This window comes from Melanerpes formicivorus, unplaced genomic scaffold, assembly GCF_026170545.1.
Source record: "Melanerpes formicivorus ecotype bairdi unplaced genomic scaffold, bMelFor1.0.p_v2 SCAF_35, whole genome shotgun sequence".
Lineage (NCBI taxonomy): Eukaryota > Metazoa > Chordata > Aves > Piciformes > Picidae > Melanerpes > Melanerpes formicivorus.
This window is the reverse complement of record NW_027142387.1, coordinates 4850571-4866440: the sequence shown is the minus strand read 5'-3', so window position 1 is coordinate 4866440 and position 15870 is coordinate 4850571. Positions and strand designations below refer to the sequence as shown.

At 51.8% G+C, this 15870-nt stretch overlaps 1 protein-coding gene across 1 annotated transcript; it reads left to right on the top strand.

Moving 5' to 3' along the window:
* Positions 1-5039: 5039 nt before the first annotated feature.
* On the top strand, positions 5040-15824 carry STEAP1 (STEAP family member 1). The gene is made up of 5 exons (XM_068156918.1): positions 5040-5172; positions 8990-9094; positions 10014-10511; positions 11061-11225; positions 11649-15824. Exons 2-5 carry the CDS (start codon positions 9002-9004, stop codon positions 11904-11906), a joined length of 1014 nt encoding a protein of 337 aa, XP_068013019.1. The 5' UTR covers positions 5040-5172; positions 8990-9001; the 3' UTR covers positions 11907-15824.
* The last annotated feature ends 46 nt before the right edge of the window (positions 15825-15870 follow it).

The following is a 15870-nucleotide window of genomic DNA, read 5'->3' as shown; positions in this document are numbered from 1 at the left end:
GGAAATGTCTTCTGAGGTGGTTCCAGCTTTGGGGGGGTTGAACTGGGACCTGATTAACAGAATATGAGCTGGATGAGGGAACTGACTGCATCCTGAGTAAGCTTGCAGATGGCACCAAGCTGCAGGCAGTGTTGGTCTGCTGGAGGGCAGGAAGGCTCTGCAGAGGGACCTGGCCAGGCTGCATCCATGGACTGAGGGGATGAGATTCAGCAAGGCCAAGGGTTGGGTCCTGCACTTAGAATAGAATAAACCAGGTTGGAAGAGACCTTCAAGATCATCGCGTCCAACCTATCATCCAACACCACCCAACCAACTAACCCATGCAACCAAGCACCCTGTCAAGTCTCCTCCTGAACACCTCCAGCAATGGCGACTCCACCACCTCCCCGGGCAGCCCATTCCAAGGGCCAATCACTCTCTCTGTGTAGAACTTCCTCCTGACCTCCAGCCTGAACCTCTCCTGGTGCAGCCTGAGACTGTGTCCTCTTGTTCTGGTGCTGGGTCACAACAACTCCATGAAGGCTCTAGCCAGGGGGCAGAGCGGCTGGCAAGTGCCCAGCAGAGAAAGACCTGGGGGTGCTGGGTGACAGCAGCTGAGGATGAGCCAGGGTGTGCACAGGTGGCAAAGAAGGCCACCAGCATCCTGGCCTGGGTCAGCAATGGTGTGCAACTAGCAGGAGCAGGGCAGGGATTGTCCTCCTGCACTCAGCAGTGGGGAGGCCACACCTGGAGTGCTGGATTCAGTTTTGGGTCCCTCACTCCAAGAAGGGCATTGAGGGAGTGGGGCAGGTCCAGAGAAGGGCAAGGAGGCTGGGGAAGGGTCTGGAGAACAGGGCTGGTGAGGAGCAGCTGAGGGACTTGGGGGTGTTTAGTCTGGAGGAGGCTGAGGTGCGGCCTCATTGATCTTTACAGCTCCCTGAAAGGAGGCTGGAGCCATCCCTGGAGGTGTTCAAGAAAGGTGGCCATGGCACTTGGGGATATGGTTTGATGGGCATGGTGATGTTGGGCTGATGGTTGGACTCAGTGATCTTAGAGGGCTTTTCCCCTCCAGGCAGTTCCATGACTCTGTGCCTCTCAAGCCTCAGGTGCATTCAGCCTTCCATGCAAACCTTCCACGATTCTAGTGCTGCTTTTTCCTGTGCCTTCACTGCCACCCTTTGGTCAAACTCCTTCCTTGCTGCTTGTCTCTTTTTTATTTGGGGTTTTTATTGGGTTTTATTAGTTTTGTTTGTTTTCTTTCCTTTCAAAGCAAGACCCAAAGAGCAAAACAAAGCCCCAGACCACAAACTCAGAAGCACGCCCAGAGTCCCAGAACGTGCAAGGTGGTACAAATGCAATTCAAATGCTGGCACAGGCTGCCCAGGGAGGTTGTGGATGCCCCCTCCCTGGAAGTGTTCAAGGCCAGGCTGGATGGGGCCTTGAGCAAGCTGGGCTGGTGGGAGGTGTCCCTGCCCATGGCATTGGGTTGGGACTTGATGATCTTGAAGGTCCCTTCCAAGCCAACCCATTCTGTGGTTTTCCAGAGCTGAACAATGCTCTGGTAAGCCTGTCTTATCCTGGCTGTGTTTTAGTCCTTCATGCTAAACAGAGCATGTGTGTGATGTTGACAAATATGTGAGGACATGGCAGGAGTCATCTTCTGGAGACAAAACACTCTTGCATTATTGGCAGCCTGACAGCCCTTTCTTCTGAAGAGTATTTTCACTGGGAGGAGTCTGTGGTCAGGGCAGTTCATTTGCAGCTGCAGCTGCTCTAGAGAGCTTTGGGAACAGCTTGCCAAATGGTTGGAGAAGTGGTGCAGCCTTCCAGTAACTCCCAGGCCTGCATATCATCATACCAGCCCTTACTTGTGCTAAGTGTAACTACTGTGGTCTGGAAGGTGACACTAGGGTGCCCTTGGGTGACTCAGAAATGATGCGGCACAGGGGAAGTGGTGTGGAAGGGTGGAAACCATTCCCTGTAATTTAAACAAGGTCAGAAGGGTTTGGTTCAGCTTTTGAAACAATGGTTGGGTTTCCAGGATGGTGCTGGAGGGGGTCAGCAAGTAGTTACTGAGGTCCTGAGGGACTTGAGAGGCTGAGAGCCCTGGGATTGTTGAGCCTGGAGAGAAGCAGCCTGAGAGGGGATCTGATCGATGCCTGTAAATAACTCAGAGGTAGGGGACAAGAAGGGGCCAGGCTCTTTTCAGAGGTGTCCTGTGACAGGACCAGAGGCAATGGACACACACAGGAACTCAGGAAGTTCCACCCCTCAGCATGAGGAGAAACTTCTCTTCTGTGAGGGTTCTGGAGGCCTGGAGCAGGCTGCCCAGAAAGGTTGTGGAGCTCCTTCTCTGGAGACTTTCAAGCCCCATCTGGATGTGTTCCTGTGTGACCTACCCTGGGTGATCTCCAGAGGTCCCTTCCAACTCCTACCATTCTATGATTCTATGGATCACAGCAGATGCTCCCTGAGGAGAAGCATGGAGAAACTGGGCTTGTTTGATCTGGTGAGGAGCAGACTAAGGGGTGGTGCAGTAGCAACCCTCTAACACTTGTAGGGGGGTCATGGAAGGTGAGGAAGCTCAGCTCCTGCTGGTATTGCCAGAGAACATAGGAGGAGTCAGGGATCACAAACTGCCATTTGTAGGTTCTTTTTGGGTATTAGAAAAAAAACTCTTTCCTGTGAGGACAGTGCAAACCAGAGGGTGTGTGGAATCCAGGAAAAGGCATGGAATAACAGGATCAGGGGAGGTGGTTGAATCCCCATCCCTGGAGGTGTTTCCAACAGGCAGAGATGTGCCTCTGAGGGCCATGGCTTAGCCCCAGCCTTGACAGAGATAGAGAATGGTTGAGCTGGATGATGAGGCTGAACAACCCCAACTCTCTCAGCCTGTCCCCACAGCAGAGGTGCTCCAGCCCTTGGATCATCTTTGTGGCCTCCTCTGGACCCCCTCCATCAGGTCCATGTACTTCTTGCATCCCTTGCAGGAAAGTAACTGAGCAAAGCAGAAATGCACTGGTAAAGGCAGTTCAAAATAAACCCAAGAAGTTAAGGTTCTGTTCCAACAAAAGAGAGAGAATTCTTCTTTTCTTCCCTCTAAGGCAAGCTCTTTTCTGCCAGATGCAGTGTTCAGCTGGAGTCCACATCCACTGCACATCTACTGAGAAGAAGAAAAAAACCTAACATATTCCCAGGGTAGAAAGAGATGGAACATGGCATCATTTCTAGGAAGACATCCTGATGAAGACACAATGAGCTCTGAATGAACACAAACAGCTGTGGGACAGACTGGCCACGACTGCTGCAATGTCAGCAAGTCAGGAAATGTTGAAATACCCAGTAAAGAATTCAAGATACCCACTGAAAGAAGTCAAAATACCCACTGAAAGGAGAGCTTCCCAAGGTAATGACAGCTAACACAATTGTGACCCAGATTTCAGGAGACAGCTGCCTTTTCAGAAATGCCACCACAGAAAGATGTTAGATGATGGCAAAAAAAAAAAAATAGTAATTGTAAAGTGAGAGCAGCTCAGGTGAGAAGCAAGATTTAATACAGCGTTGGGTCGTGCTGGGAGAGGGACAGGTTTGGAAGAAGCAGCAGGGAACGGAGAATAAACTGGAAGGCAAGGAGAAGGTTTTACCTTCATCAGCAATCTGGACAAGACCCATAGCACCCTCAGTCAGTTTGCAGATGGCACCAAGCTGCAGGCAGTGTTGGTCTGCTGGAGGGCAGGAAGGCTCTGCAGAGGGACCTGGCCAGGCTGCATCCGTGGACTGAGTCCAGTGGGATGAGAGTCAACAAGGCCAAGGGCTGGGTCCTGCACATGGCTCACAACAACCCCATGAAGGCTCCAGCCTGGGGGCAGAGGGGCTGGCAAGTGCCCAGCAGAGAAAGACCTGGGGGTGCTGGGTGACAGCAGCTGAGGATGAGCCAGGGTGTGCACAGGTGGCAAAGAAGGCCACCAGCATCCTGGCCTGGATCAGCAATGATGTGGCCAGCAGGAGCAGGGCAGGGATTGTCCTCCTGCACTCAGCAGTGGGGAGGCCACACCTGGAGTGCTGGATTCAGTTTTGGGTCCCTTACTCCAAGAAGGACCTTGAAAGGCTAGGCCAGGACCAGAGAAGGGCAAGGAAGCTGGGGAAGGGGCTGGAGAACAGGGCTGGTGAGGAGCAGCTGAGGGACCTGGGGGTGTTTCCTAACATCTGGAGAAGAGGAAGCTGAGGTGAGACCTCATTGCTCTCTACAGCTCCCTGGGAGGAGGCTGGAGCCAGTTGGGGGTTGGGACCTTCTTCCTACTACCAGGTGATAGGAGGAGAGGAAATGGCCTGAAATTGTACGAGGGGAGGTTTAGTTTGGACATGAGAAGAAACTTCTTGACTGAACAGGTTCTCACAGCCTGGCACAGGCTGCCTGGGGAGGTGGCTGAATGCCCATCCCTGGAGGTGTTTCAAAGAGGCAGAGATGTGGTGCTGAGGGCCATGGCTTAGCCCCAGCCTTGGCAGAGTTAGGGAATGGTTGTGCTGGGTGGTGGCTCTGCCATCAAAAGCCATTCTGTGATTCTACAGCACCTACATCCCGTAGTCCATAGGTGCGATGTGAACACATACACCACGAGCAGCACCAGAGCTGCATGTCGCTGGTGGGGTCAGGACACCCCTGCAGTGCACCCCGCTGCGCTCCCTGGCAGAGGCTGGGGCAGGGGCGCTGCTGGCGGCCGAGGGGAGCCGGGGGGGCCTCGCAGCTCGGCGCCTGCTGCTCCTCCTGCTCCTCCTGCTCCGTGGCAGGGCGGGGAGGCCGCAGGTGGCAGCCGCCCTTTGTCCGGCCGAGGCTCCAGCGGCCCCACGGCCGGGAGCTGCGTGGGGCGGCCGGGCGGGCGATGCTGGACGGAGACCCCGAGGCCACGGCCCGTGCGGTGCCCGGGACGGGGAAGGGGACCCCGGTTCAGCCGCTGCCGCCGCGGAGGGGCGCGGGATGGGCGCGGAAGGCGGAGCCGCGAGGGGAGGTGGAGGCTGCGGGTAGAAACCCTGCGCCGCTCCCCTCCTCTGAGGCCGGCTGAGCCCTGCGGGAAACCGAGCCCGCCTTCTTCCAGAGGGTAGGGCACCGGCTGCGCCCCACTGACGGAGCCGGGCCGGGCCCCGCCGCCTCCCGGCCTCCAGTGGCAGCGCGGGCAGCGCGGACGGCGGCCCGAGGTAGGTGACCCCCCGGGCTGCGGCCGGCGTGGGGCGTGGGGCGCGGGGCTCCGGCTGCCCCGCGGCCGCTGTCGGGAGCGAAGCGCACCGGCGCGCAGCGGGCTCGGCGTCCCAGCGCCTCGCGGCTGAGGGGCGTCAGGCTGGCGCCCACCCGGCCCCGCTGCGCTCCGCCTGGGGCTCTGGGGCTGCCCCGGGCGGACTTTGACCGAGCAGAAAAGCCCTGTCCTGCTCCCACCCCTGCCTCCTCTCGCTCGCAGCTCGCCTGGGGAAGTTCCGCACTGGTGTCCCCAGAGCTTTCAGCGCCCTGCAGCAGGCGCTTTAAAACCAGGCGGCTGTGGCGGAGACTTCAGGCTGTTACTGTCCGATGTGGCTCGGGGACCTGGGGGTGTTTAGTCTGGAGAAAAGGAGGTTGAGAGGAGACCTCATTGCTCTCTACAGCTCACTGCAAGGAGGCTGGAGCCACGTGGGGATTGGTTTCTCCCTAGGAACAAGTGACAGGAGGAGAGGAAATGGCCTCAAGCTGCACCAGGGGACGTTTAGGTTGGACATGAGAAGAAACTTCTTAACTGAAAGGGTTCTCACAGCCTGGCACAGGCTGCCCAGGGAGGTGGCTGAATTCCCATCCCTGGAGGTGTTCCAGAAACGTGTGGCCATGGCACTTGGGACCATGGATTAGTGGCCATGGTGGTGGTGCATTGATGGTTGGAGTCGATCTTAGAAGGCTTTTCCAACCCAGATAGTTCTGTGATTCTATGAAAGGGACTTAGTCACTGTCCTGTGCCTCTCCCGTCACCTCATCATTATTATCACAGCCTGTTTGTTTTGTCCATTGTTCTTTTGTGGTGGAGCCAGATCTGGAGCCCTTCACTCCAGAAGAGCTCCTGTTGACCTTGGAGGATGTTTTCATGGGAAAGTATCAGCCTGCACAGTGCAGATCGATCCCTGTGGGTTCAGCGCTGCACTGGGCGTGTTTGCTGCCTACAAAACACAGCAGCGTTGGAAACTTGGCTTTCTGCAGCTGGACCTCTTCCATTTTTGTCCCCAGCTGCCTCCCAGAGCACATGGGGTGTGAACTGAGGTCGAATGTTACTACAACTCTTTTCTTTAGTAACACTTGTGGCTTAGATAAAATTAAAGCCAGGTTCGGATGACACCTTGAGCAGCCTGGTCCAGTGGGAGGTGTCCCTGACAATGTCAGGGGGTTGGAACTGGATGATCTTTCAGGTCATTCCAACCCAGCCCATTCTGTGATTCTCTGGGAATGGGATGTGCGGCAAGAACTGTTTATGATCGACACTAACCTTGAGCTAGGAGCTACTCCTGGACTCTTCATTTCAGTTTTCTAACTCAAGAGTGATGGCACTGTGAGAATCAGGTGCATCAAGGCTTTCCACAAAGAATGTCCCAGTCTAATACATGCTTCTAGCTCCCAGGGCAGTGTGGTAGTCAGAAGAAGCAAGTGGCTGGGATCACTGGAGGTGTTTAAGAAGAGACTGGATGGGACACTTGGTGCCATGGTTTAGTTGATTAGATGGTGTTGGGTGATAGGTTGGACTTGATGATCTCAAAGGTCTTTTCCAACCTGGTTCATTCTATTCTGGTCTGGTCTGGTCTAGTCTAGTCTAGTCTATCACTGTGTGAGCTGCTGCAGATTGGTGATGCTCGTAGTTGAAAGTTCAGCAGAGACCAGCAGAGGAAAAAGAATGACAAAGTAGCAAAGATCCAAGCCACAGGCTGCTCTGAACAATTGTGAGAAATCAGTCTGGAATTCACATCATTTCTTTTCCACATCTAGCTGTGAAAATGCCTCTCCTGCTGTGTGTGACAGGGTGATGCCCATGGGAAGAATCCTTCCTGCAGGGTCTGAGAGTCATGGAATTCTTTTGGTTGGAAAAGCCTTCTAAGATCAACTCCAACCATCAATGCAACACCACCATGGCCACTAAACCATGGCCCCAAGTGCCACGGCCACACATTTCTTGGATACCTCCAGGGATGGGGACTGCACCACCTCCCTGGGCAGCCTGTGCCAGGCTTTGAGAACCCTTTCAGTCAAGAAGTTTCTTCTCATCTCCAACCTAAACCTCTGCGGGTACAACTTGAGGCCATCTCCTCTCCTCCTATCCCTTGTTCCTGGGCAGAAGAGGCCAACCCCCACTTGGCTCCTGCCTCCTTTCAGGGAGCTGTAGAGAGCAATGAGCCAACATGGATTTAGGAAGGGCAGGTCCTGCCTCTCCAACCTGATCTCCTTCTATGATCAGGCGACCCATCTGGTGGACGTGGGGAGGCCTGTGGATATGGTCTACCTGGACTTCAGCAAGGCCTTTGACACCGTTCCCCACAGCAGGCTGCTGGCTAAGCTGTCAGCTTGTGGCTTGGACAGCAGCACTCTGTGCTGGGTTAGGAACTGGCTGGAGGGCTGAGCCCAGAGAGTGGTGGTGAATGGTGCCACATCCAGCTGGCACCCAGTCACCAGTGGCATCCCCCAGGGATCAGTGCTGGGCCCCAGCCTCTTTAACATCTTCATTGATGATCTGGATGAGGGGGTTGAGTCAGTCATCAGCAAATTTGCAGATGACACCAAGTTAGGGGCAGATGTTAGTCAGTTAGAGGGTAGAAAGGCTCTGCAGAGGGACCTCAACTGACTGGACAGATGGGCAGAGTCCAATGGGATGGCATTCAACAAGTCCAAGTGCCGAGTGCTGCACTTTGGCCACGGCAACCCCATGCAGAGCTACAGGCTGGGGTCAGAGTGGCTGGAGAGCTGCCAAACAGAGAGGGACCTGGGGGTGCTGATTGACAGCTGCCTAAACATGAGCCAGCAGTGTGCCCAGGTGGCCAAGAAGGCCAATGGCATCCTGGCCTGCGTTAGGAATAGTGTGGCCAGCAGGAGCAGGGAAGTCATTGTGCCCCTGTACTCTGCATTGGTTAGGCCACACCTTGAGTACTGTGTCCAGTTCTGGGCCCCTCAGTTTAAGAAGGACATCGAGACACTTGAACGTGTCCAGAGAAGGGCAACAAGGCTGGGGAGAGGCCTTGAACACAAGCCCTATGAGGAGAGGCTGAGGGAGCTGGGACTGCTTAGCCTGGAGAAGAGGAGGCTCAGGGGTGACCTCATTGCCCTCTACAACTACCTGAAAGGTGGTTGTAGCCAGGAAGGGGTTGGTCTCTTCTCCCAGGCAACCACCACCAGAACAAGGGGACACAGTCTCAAGCTGCGCCAGGGAAGGTTTATACTCAAGGTGAGGAGAAAGTTCTTCCCTGAGGGAGTCGTTCGTCATTGGAATGTGCTGCCCAGGGAGGTGGTGGAGTCACTGTCCCTGGAGGCGTTCAAGAGGGGATTGGACGTGGCACTTGGTGCCATGGTTTAGTCATGAGGTCTGAGGTGTCAGGTTGGACTCAATGATCTTTGAGGTCTCTTCCAACCTTAGTGATACTGTGATACTGTGATACGGTGATGAGGTCTCCTCTCAACCTCCTTTTCTCCAGACTAAACACCCCCAGGTCCCTGAGCCACAAACTTTATTGGTGCAATTTACAACCTTCACCTGAATGAATGAATTCCTTCTAGGGGTGACATGAGCACTGAGCTTAATTATTTGTCATAAGTGCTGCTGTTGTGTTGATTCATCTCCTCTTTTGGTCTCAAAAAGCCCCAGCTGAGCTTTCCTCCAAGGACAGGTTTCCCTTTCCCTAGGTTACCGTAACTCCAGCAAATGGCAGAGGAGAGGGGAGAAAACATTTTGAGGGAGAACAGGGTTCAAACCGCCAGAAGGGCATTTCCAAACTTGTTTCCCATCCTGTGTTCGTTTTGCAGGCAGTTTGCACAATGGAGGAGAGGGAAGGTGAGAGTCCTGGCATTGATCAGAATGCAGGCCAGAGCATCACGCCAAGCAGAAACACAGGAAACCTCAGCAGCTGGGTAATGTCCCTGGGAAAAAGCAGCTCTTGTGTCCCACACAACTGGATCCTGTCCAGAATCACTGGGTTCCTATCACACTGGTGTGTCACCAGTTCTGCTAAAGGCTTGTCACAATATTGACATGGAGAGATAAAAAGATCAAGAGCATCTCATTGAGTTCAGCCACAGCCCATACTCAAAACCACAGAGCCTGGGCCAGCTGAAACTGCAGCAGCTGAGGCACTGGGTGCATTTGACCAGAGGAGCAAAGCTCTGGAGCAATCTCTTGGGATTTATATTAGAAAATTTATTTTTTGAGAAGTCTTCACATCAAGGGAGGGGATTCTGCCCCTCTGCTCTGCTGAGACCCCATCTGCAGTGCTGGGGCCAGCTCTGGGACCCTCAACAGCTGGTGCTGTAAGAGGCTGTGCAATGTTTCATTTCAGGGCATCCATCTTCCCTTGTGGGCAAAACATCCTGGAACTCAAATCTGTGTCACCACAGATGATGAATGATGAGTGAGGAATCTGCTGAAAGTGCCTGCTCAGCTCCTGGCTGTGCTGTTTGAATCACAGAGTCAGTAAGGTTGGAAGAGACCTTGAAGGTCATCCAGTCCAACCATCAACTCACCACCACCATGGCCACTAAACCATGGCCCCAAGTGCTAGTGGCACATGTTTCTGGAACACCTGCAGTGCTGGGGACTCCACCACCTCCCTGGACAGCCTGTGCCAATCCCTGACCACTGTTGCAGTGGAGGAATTGTTCCTGATCTCCAACTCAACCCTCCCCTGGCACACTCAAGCCCATTCCCAAGCTCCAGTGTGTATCTTTTGTGTCTGCTTTGGATGCAGTCTGGTGTAGATGCCAGCATGGCAACTAAACAGTGTCCATTGTTTAATCCTGAACTGACCTGCTGTATCCTCTCTGTCCCTTGCAGGCTGTGGACATCCAAGCCATCAGTCCACCAGAAGCAGTCCATCAAGCACAGCCTTTTGGTGAGTTTGAACTGTCTCCAGAGCAGAAGTGGCAGCAGGCTCTGTTCCCCAGGTGGCACTTGCCTCTGAAGATAGCTGCTGTGCTGTCAGCAGTCACCTTTGTGTACACTGCCCTCAGAGATGTCCTGTATCCTTTTCTGAGCAGGAAGGAAAATGCCTGCTATAAAATTCCAATCCTTGTGGTCAACAAAGTGCTGCCTGTGGTTTCCATCACCCTTTTGGCACTGGTGTATTTGCCAGGACTGCTGGCTGCTGCCTTCCAGCTGTACTTTGGCACCAAGTACAAGAGGTTCCCACAGTGGCTGGAGAGATGGATGTTCTCAAGGAAGCAGTTTGGACTTCTCAGTTTCCTCCTGGCTGCCATGCATGCCTGCTACAGCCTGTGCTACCCCATGAGGAGGTCTTACAGATACAAGCTGCTGAACTGGGCCTTCCAGCAGGTACTGTGGGTGCACATCTGCCAACCTTTCTCTCTTCTGAAACCCCCACTTTGGGCACTCACAGATTGCATCAGCCTTGAAGGGGTCCTGGAAGGGCGTCTTGTCCAATCTCCCTGCAGTCAGCCAGGACACCTCCAACTAGAGCAGGTTGCTAAGGGCCACATCAAGTTTGACCTTGAATGGCTCCTGGGACAGGACCTCAACCCCTTGACACAGGAAGGGCATGGACCTGATGGAGTAGATCCAGAGGAGCATCATGAAAATGATTAGGGGACTGGAGCAGCTCTGCTATGGGGACAGGCTGAGGGGACTGGGCTTGTTTAGCCCAGAGAAGAGAAGGGTCCAGGCAGACCTTAGAGCAGAGGTGTTTCCCAGAGGCAGAGATGTGGTGCTGAGGGCCATGGCTTAGCCCCAGTCTTGGCAGAGTTAGAGAAAGGTTAAAGGGCTTTGCCAACCCAAACCATTCCATGACTCAGGTGACCTCAGCTGTATTTCACACAGCAGCTCCATGTCCAAGCTTCCATTCCAAATCTTGTGTTGTTTTGGCAGGTGAAACAGAAGAAGGAAAATGCCTGGATTGAAGATGACGTTTGGAGGATGGAGATCTATGTGTCTGTGGGAATTCTGGGCCTTGCTTTGCTAGCCGTGCTGGCAATCACATCAATCCCATCTGTTAGTCACTCCCTGACCTGGAGAGAGTTCCACTGTATCCAGGTAGCTATCGGTGTCACGACTGATGTCACGAGGCCTTTGTAGGGTTATGTGTCAGCAGCTAAGGCCAGCAGGGCTTGGGAACATCAGGCACAGAGGAATTAGTGAGTCCAGTCTAGCAGCTTCTTCCATATTCTGTTAATTGCTTTGCAAGAAATGTTCATTTCTTGTTTTGTCAGGAGAAAAGGCTGTCAGGTTCAGCTGGCATGTGGCCATGGCACTTGGGGCCATGGTTAGTGGCCATGGTGGTGTTGGGTGGTTGGTTGGACTGGATGATCTCAGAGGGCTTTTCCAACCCAAACAATTCTATGACTCTATGACCCTGTTGAGGCCCTTCCTGATTTCCATATTTACTCAACAGAGTCCCCCTTGTGCCAAGCTGGATCCCAGTCCCTAGCTCATTGTGCTTTATTTCTCTCTTTCCAGGGCAAGATGGGATACTTAGCTCTGCTGCTGTGCACCCTGCATGCCCTGGTGTTTGCTTGGAACAAGTGGGTTGATGTTAACCAGTTCATCTTGTACACACCACCCTCCTTCATGGTAGCAGTGTTCCTTCCTCTGGTCGTCCTGCTGGGCAAATGCACACTGCTCTTGCCATGCTTTAGGAAGAGGATCAAACAGATCAGGTGCGGCTGGGAAGCTGACACACCCTCCAATCAAACCAGCATCACCTCCAGACTGTAGGTCTCACAAGGACGTTCCTGTCTGTAGATGTCCACCTGCTCAGGCTATGAGATGTTCACTCACAAGCTCCATTTTCCTGTGTTCTGTAGATGTTTCTTGCTCTCTTCTCATTTCTCCTGCAGGAGGATGGGGTTCTTGATGCTGTTTGGACCTTGGCTACACCAAAACATGAAAAAAAGAAAAGGTTCTACCCTTTATTGAGTGTGCTGGGCTTTGGTTGCTTCTTCCTTCTGACTCACTGGAGTCAGAAGTTTCCTGGAGAAGAGGAGGCTCAGGGGAGACTTTATTGCTGTCTACAACTACCTGAAGGGAGGTTGTAGCCAGGTGGGGGTTGGTCTCTTCTCCCAGGCAACCAGCACCAGAACAAGAGGACACAGTCTCAAGCTGCACCAGGGGAGGTTTAGGTTGGATGTCAGGAAGAAGTTCTTCACAGAAAGAGTTAATAGTCATTGGAATGTGCTGCCCAGGGAGGTGGTGGAGTCACCATCACTGGAAGTGTTTAAGAGGAGACTGGATGAGACACTTGGTGCCATGGTTTAGTTGATTAGATGGTGTTGGGTGATAGGTTGAACTTGATGATCTCAGAGGTCTTTTCCAACCTGGTTAATTCTATTCTATTCCTATTCTATTCTATTCTATTCTATTCTATTCTATTCTATTCTATTCTATTCTATTCTATTCTATTCTATTCTATTCTATTCTATTCTATTCTATTCTATTCTATCCTATAGTCTATCCTATACTTCTTCTCAAACCCAGAGGCTCCATTGACTCAGTCCTGATTCTTTCCTAATCAAAGGCGGCCATAAATTCTTGCTCTGAACAACCACAGAAAGGAAAGAAACAATTCCAGCACAGCCCCCAGAAATGCTGTATGCTTCCCACAGCCACATCTGTTCCTGGCTGAACTCTCAGTGTTCTGGTGGACAACAATCAGAGTAGTTCTCATCCCTGCTGCCTGCATCCCATCGGTCACCCTGAGGACTCGGCACCTTGGCACATGAGCCAGACACAAATTGTATTCCCATCAAGGCTTGAGCTGAGACAACTGGGCAAGGAGAACTGCAAGGAGACCCCTCCCTGGAGGTGTTCAAGGCCAGACTGGATAAGGCCTTGAGCAACCTGCTCTAGTGGAAGTGTCCCTGCCCATGGTAGGTTGGAACTGGTTGATCTTTTGAGGTTTCTTCCAAGCCAACCCATTTTGTAACTGTCTGAACTGAGAAGGTAAAGCTCTGCTGAGGCTTGGGCACAGACTGGGAAAAGAGATTCCTGTCCATCTTTGCAGGGCTAGGTGTGTCTCTGTTTGCTTAATGCTTTAAAGCATTTCCCATTCCTTATTCCATGACCACATTCTTTTGTTTGCTGCTGCTGGCCAGTTTCCACGCTTCTGAACCAAACCTGCAGAGCTTTGACTCACACAAGCTGTTGCAGTGGCATAACTGGTGCCAGCTAAATGGCTGTAACTCTTGGGCCAGCACCACTGTGGGACTGGAAGACAAACATTAGAAGTTGATGTTTGACTCTTGACATGGATTTGGTGACATTTTGGTGTAAGATGGCCTCTGAATCCATGTGACTTACACAAAAGCTCAACCCAAGTACTTCAAGCATTTACCGTCAGCAGTGCCTGCCCTGGCTGCTCATCTGCTCTCTCAGATCCCCAAGTGTTCCCAGCTCTGAAGTTAATCCAAGCAGGGAATTGGATCTACTTGAAATGCAGGGAAAAGAGTGATTCAGACAGATCCAGGCACTGCTCTGACTCACCTGGCAGTCATGCCCAGTGCCAGCAGGCAGAATGGGAAGAGGAATGGCACAAAGGGGCATCCTTACTTAGAGCAGCTGAAACTGCATGTTTCCAAGTGCTCCTGAAATTCACAGCTGAAGTTACTGCAGGAGCAAGAATGTTTTCTTGCTTCACTGATGTGTTGTATTCTTAGTTTGCCATGAATCACAAGGCAAAAATGGGTTCTAGGAGTTGTCACTGAAAAATATGCAGAGCCAAGGGACCACAACTTCTGCAGCCATGTGGGGGTTGGTCTCTTCTCCCAGGCAACCAGCACCAGAACAAGAGGACACAGTCTCAAGCCGCACCAGGGGAGGGTTAGGTTGGATGCTAGGAAGAAGTTCTTCACAGAAAGAGTTAATGCCCATTGGAATGGGCTGCCCAGGGAGGTGGTGGAGTCACCATCACTGGAGGTGTTTAAGACTGGATGAGGCACTTGGTGCCATGGTTTAGTTGATTAGATGGTGTTGGGTTGGACTTGATGATCTTGACATTTTTTTCTAACATGGTTTATTCTATTCTGACACTTCTTGGAAGGAATCACAGAATGGGTTGGGTGGGAAGGGACTTTTGAGATCATCCAGTTTCAGCCCCCTGCCATGGGCAGGGACACCTCCCACCAGCCCAGCTTGCTCAAAGCCTCATCCAGCCTGGCCTTCAACACTTTCACAGAGGGGACATCTGCAGCCTCCCTGAGCAACCTGTTCCAGCGTCTCCCCACCCTCACAATCAAGAATTTCATCCTCAAAGCCATTGCCCCTTGTTCTGTCACTACAAGCCTTTGTAAAAAGGGCTCAGATCTCCCCTTCTTTTCTGCTACATCCTGTCAAGGGTTAATGCCATGGTTTCTAGAACTATCCATTGATAACAGAATCCAACTGACTGGAAAAGCCCTTTAAGCTCATCCAGTCCAACCATTCTCTATCTCTGCCAAGACTGGGGCTAAACCATGGCCCTCAGCACCACTGTCTGCCTCTTTAAACACCTCCAGGGATGGAGATTCAATCACCTCCCTGGAGAAGGTTAGATATGGATCCATGAAATGCGGTGTTAACCAAACTAGGACAAATTTCTATATGACTTTCTTAAAGTGGCATGAAGGGATCATTAAAAAGAACAAAACAACAAGATGAAAGGGTTTGGAACAAAGCTGCTGAAGGGTCTGCAGAACAGGGCTGGTGAGGAGCAGCTGAGGGACCTGGGGGTGTTTAGCCTGGAAAAGCAGAAGCAAGGGGAGACCTCATTGTTCTCTACAGCTCCCTGAAGGAGGTACAAGGTATCTCCTTCCCAAGAGGAATTGCAGTCCAAGGGTGATTCATTCAAAACCCAGCACCCTCACAAAAATAAGAGACCCAAACCAAGGAAAAGCCCAAAGTGACCAAAAGTGCAGGGATTCAGGCTTACAGCTGTATTTCTAAGGCAACCCAAGCACAGAATGGGTGAGAATGGTTTCATCTTTTATGATCCAGCATTGTTTAATTTCATTCACCAGAAAGAGGCTCCAGCTGTGTGAAGGGCTACATGGAGGTGTACAGGCTCAGTCAAAGGCCACAATCTGTTATAAAAGCAGAGTCTTTTCTCTCAGCAGGTGTTTCTCCTTCAGCCCAGTCCAGGGCAGCAATGTTATTTCTTCCTTTAAGGGATAGAATATAACAAAGGAATTTCCAGTTGGCCAATGGAAACAGATATTCTGGTTCTTCCTCTTGGCAAGGGGGAAGCAAAGCCCTGGGGATTTCCCTGTGGAAAAGGAGTGCAAACAAACACATAAAAATTTGCTTCCTATCAGGGCAACAAACCCAAATACAATAGTTTCTGACGTGGCTGATTTCATAACTTAGAAGAAAAATAGAGAATTTCCCAGCAAGGAACATTCAGCCCAGCTAATCTTTTTTTCCGATGGCAGCCTTCAATTACTCTAAAAATACAACTTGGACCTCTTGCTCCTTATTTATAGGGGTTAAATGGATCTGAGAGATGTGGCAAAGTGAAACCCAGGATTTTGGTTTGGGTTTTTTTTATAGAAACAAATTGTGGGTTTGCTCTTCATTCCTGATTTGTTTTTAAATTAATCAGTGTTTACTGGATGAGTTTGTAATAAAGATAAAACTCACTAACTAAGCAAATAATACACATAAATGAAGTCTCTTCCTGTCCTGCCCTCGTTGGATTTCATCAGTTGGA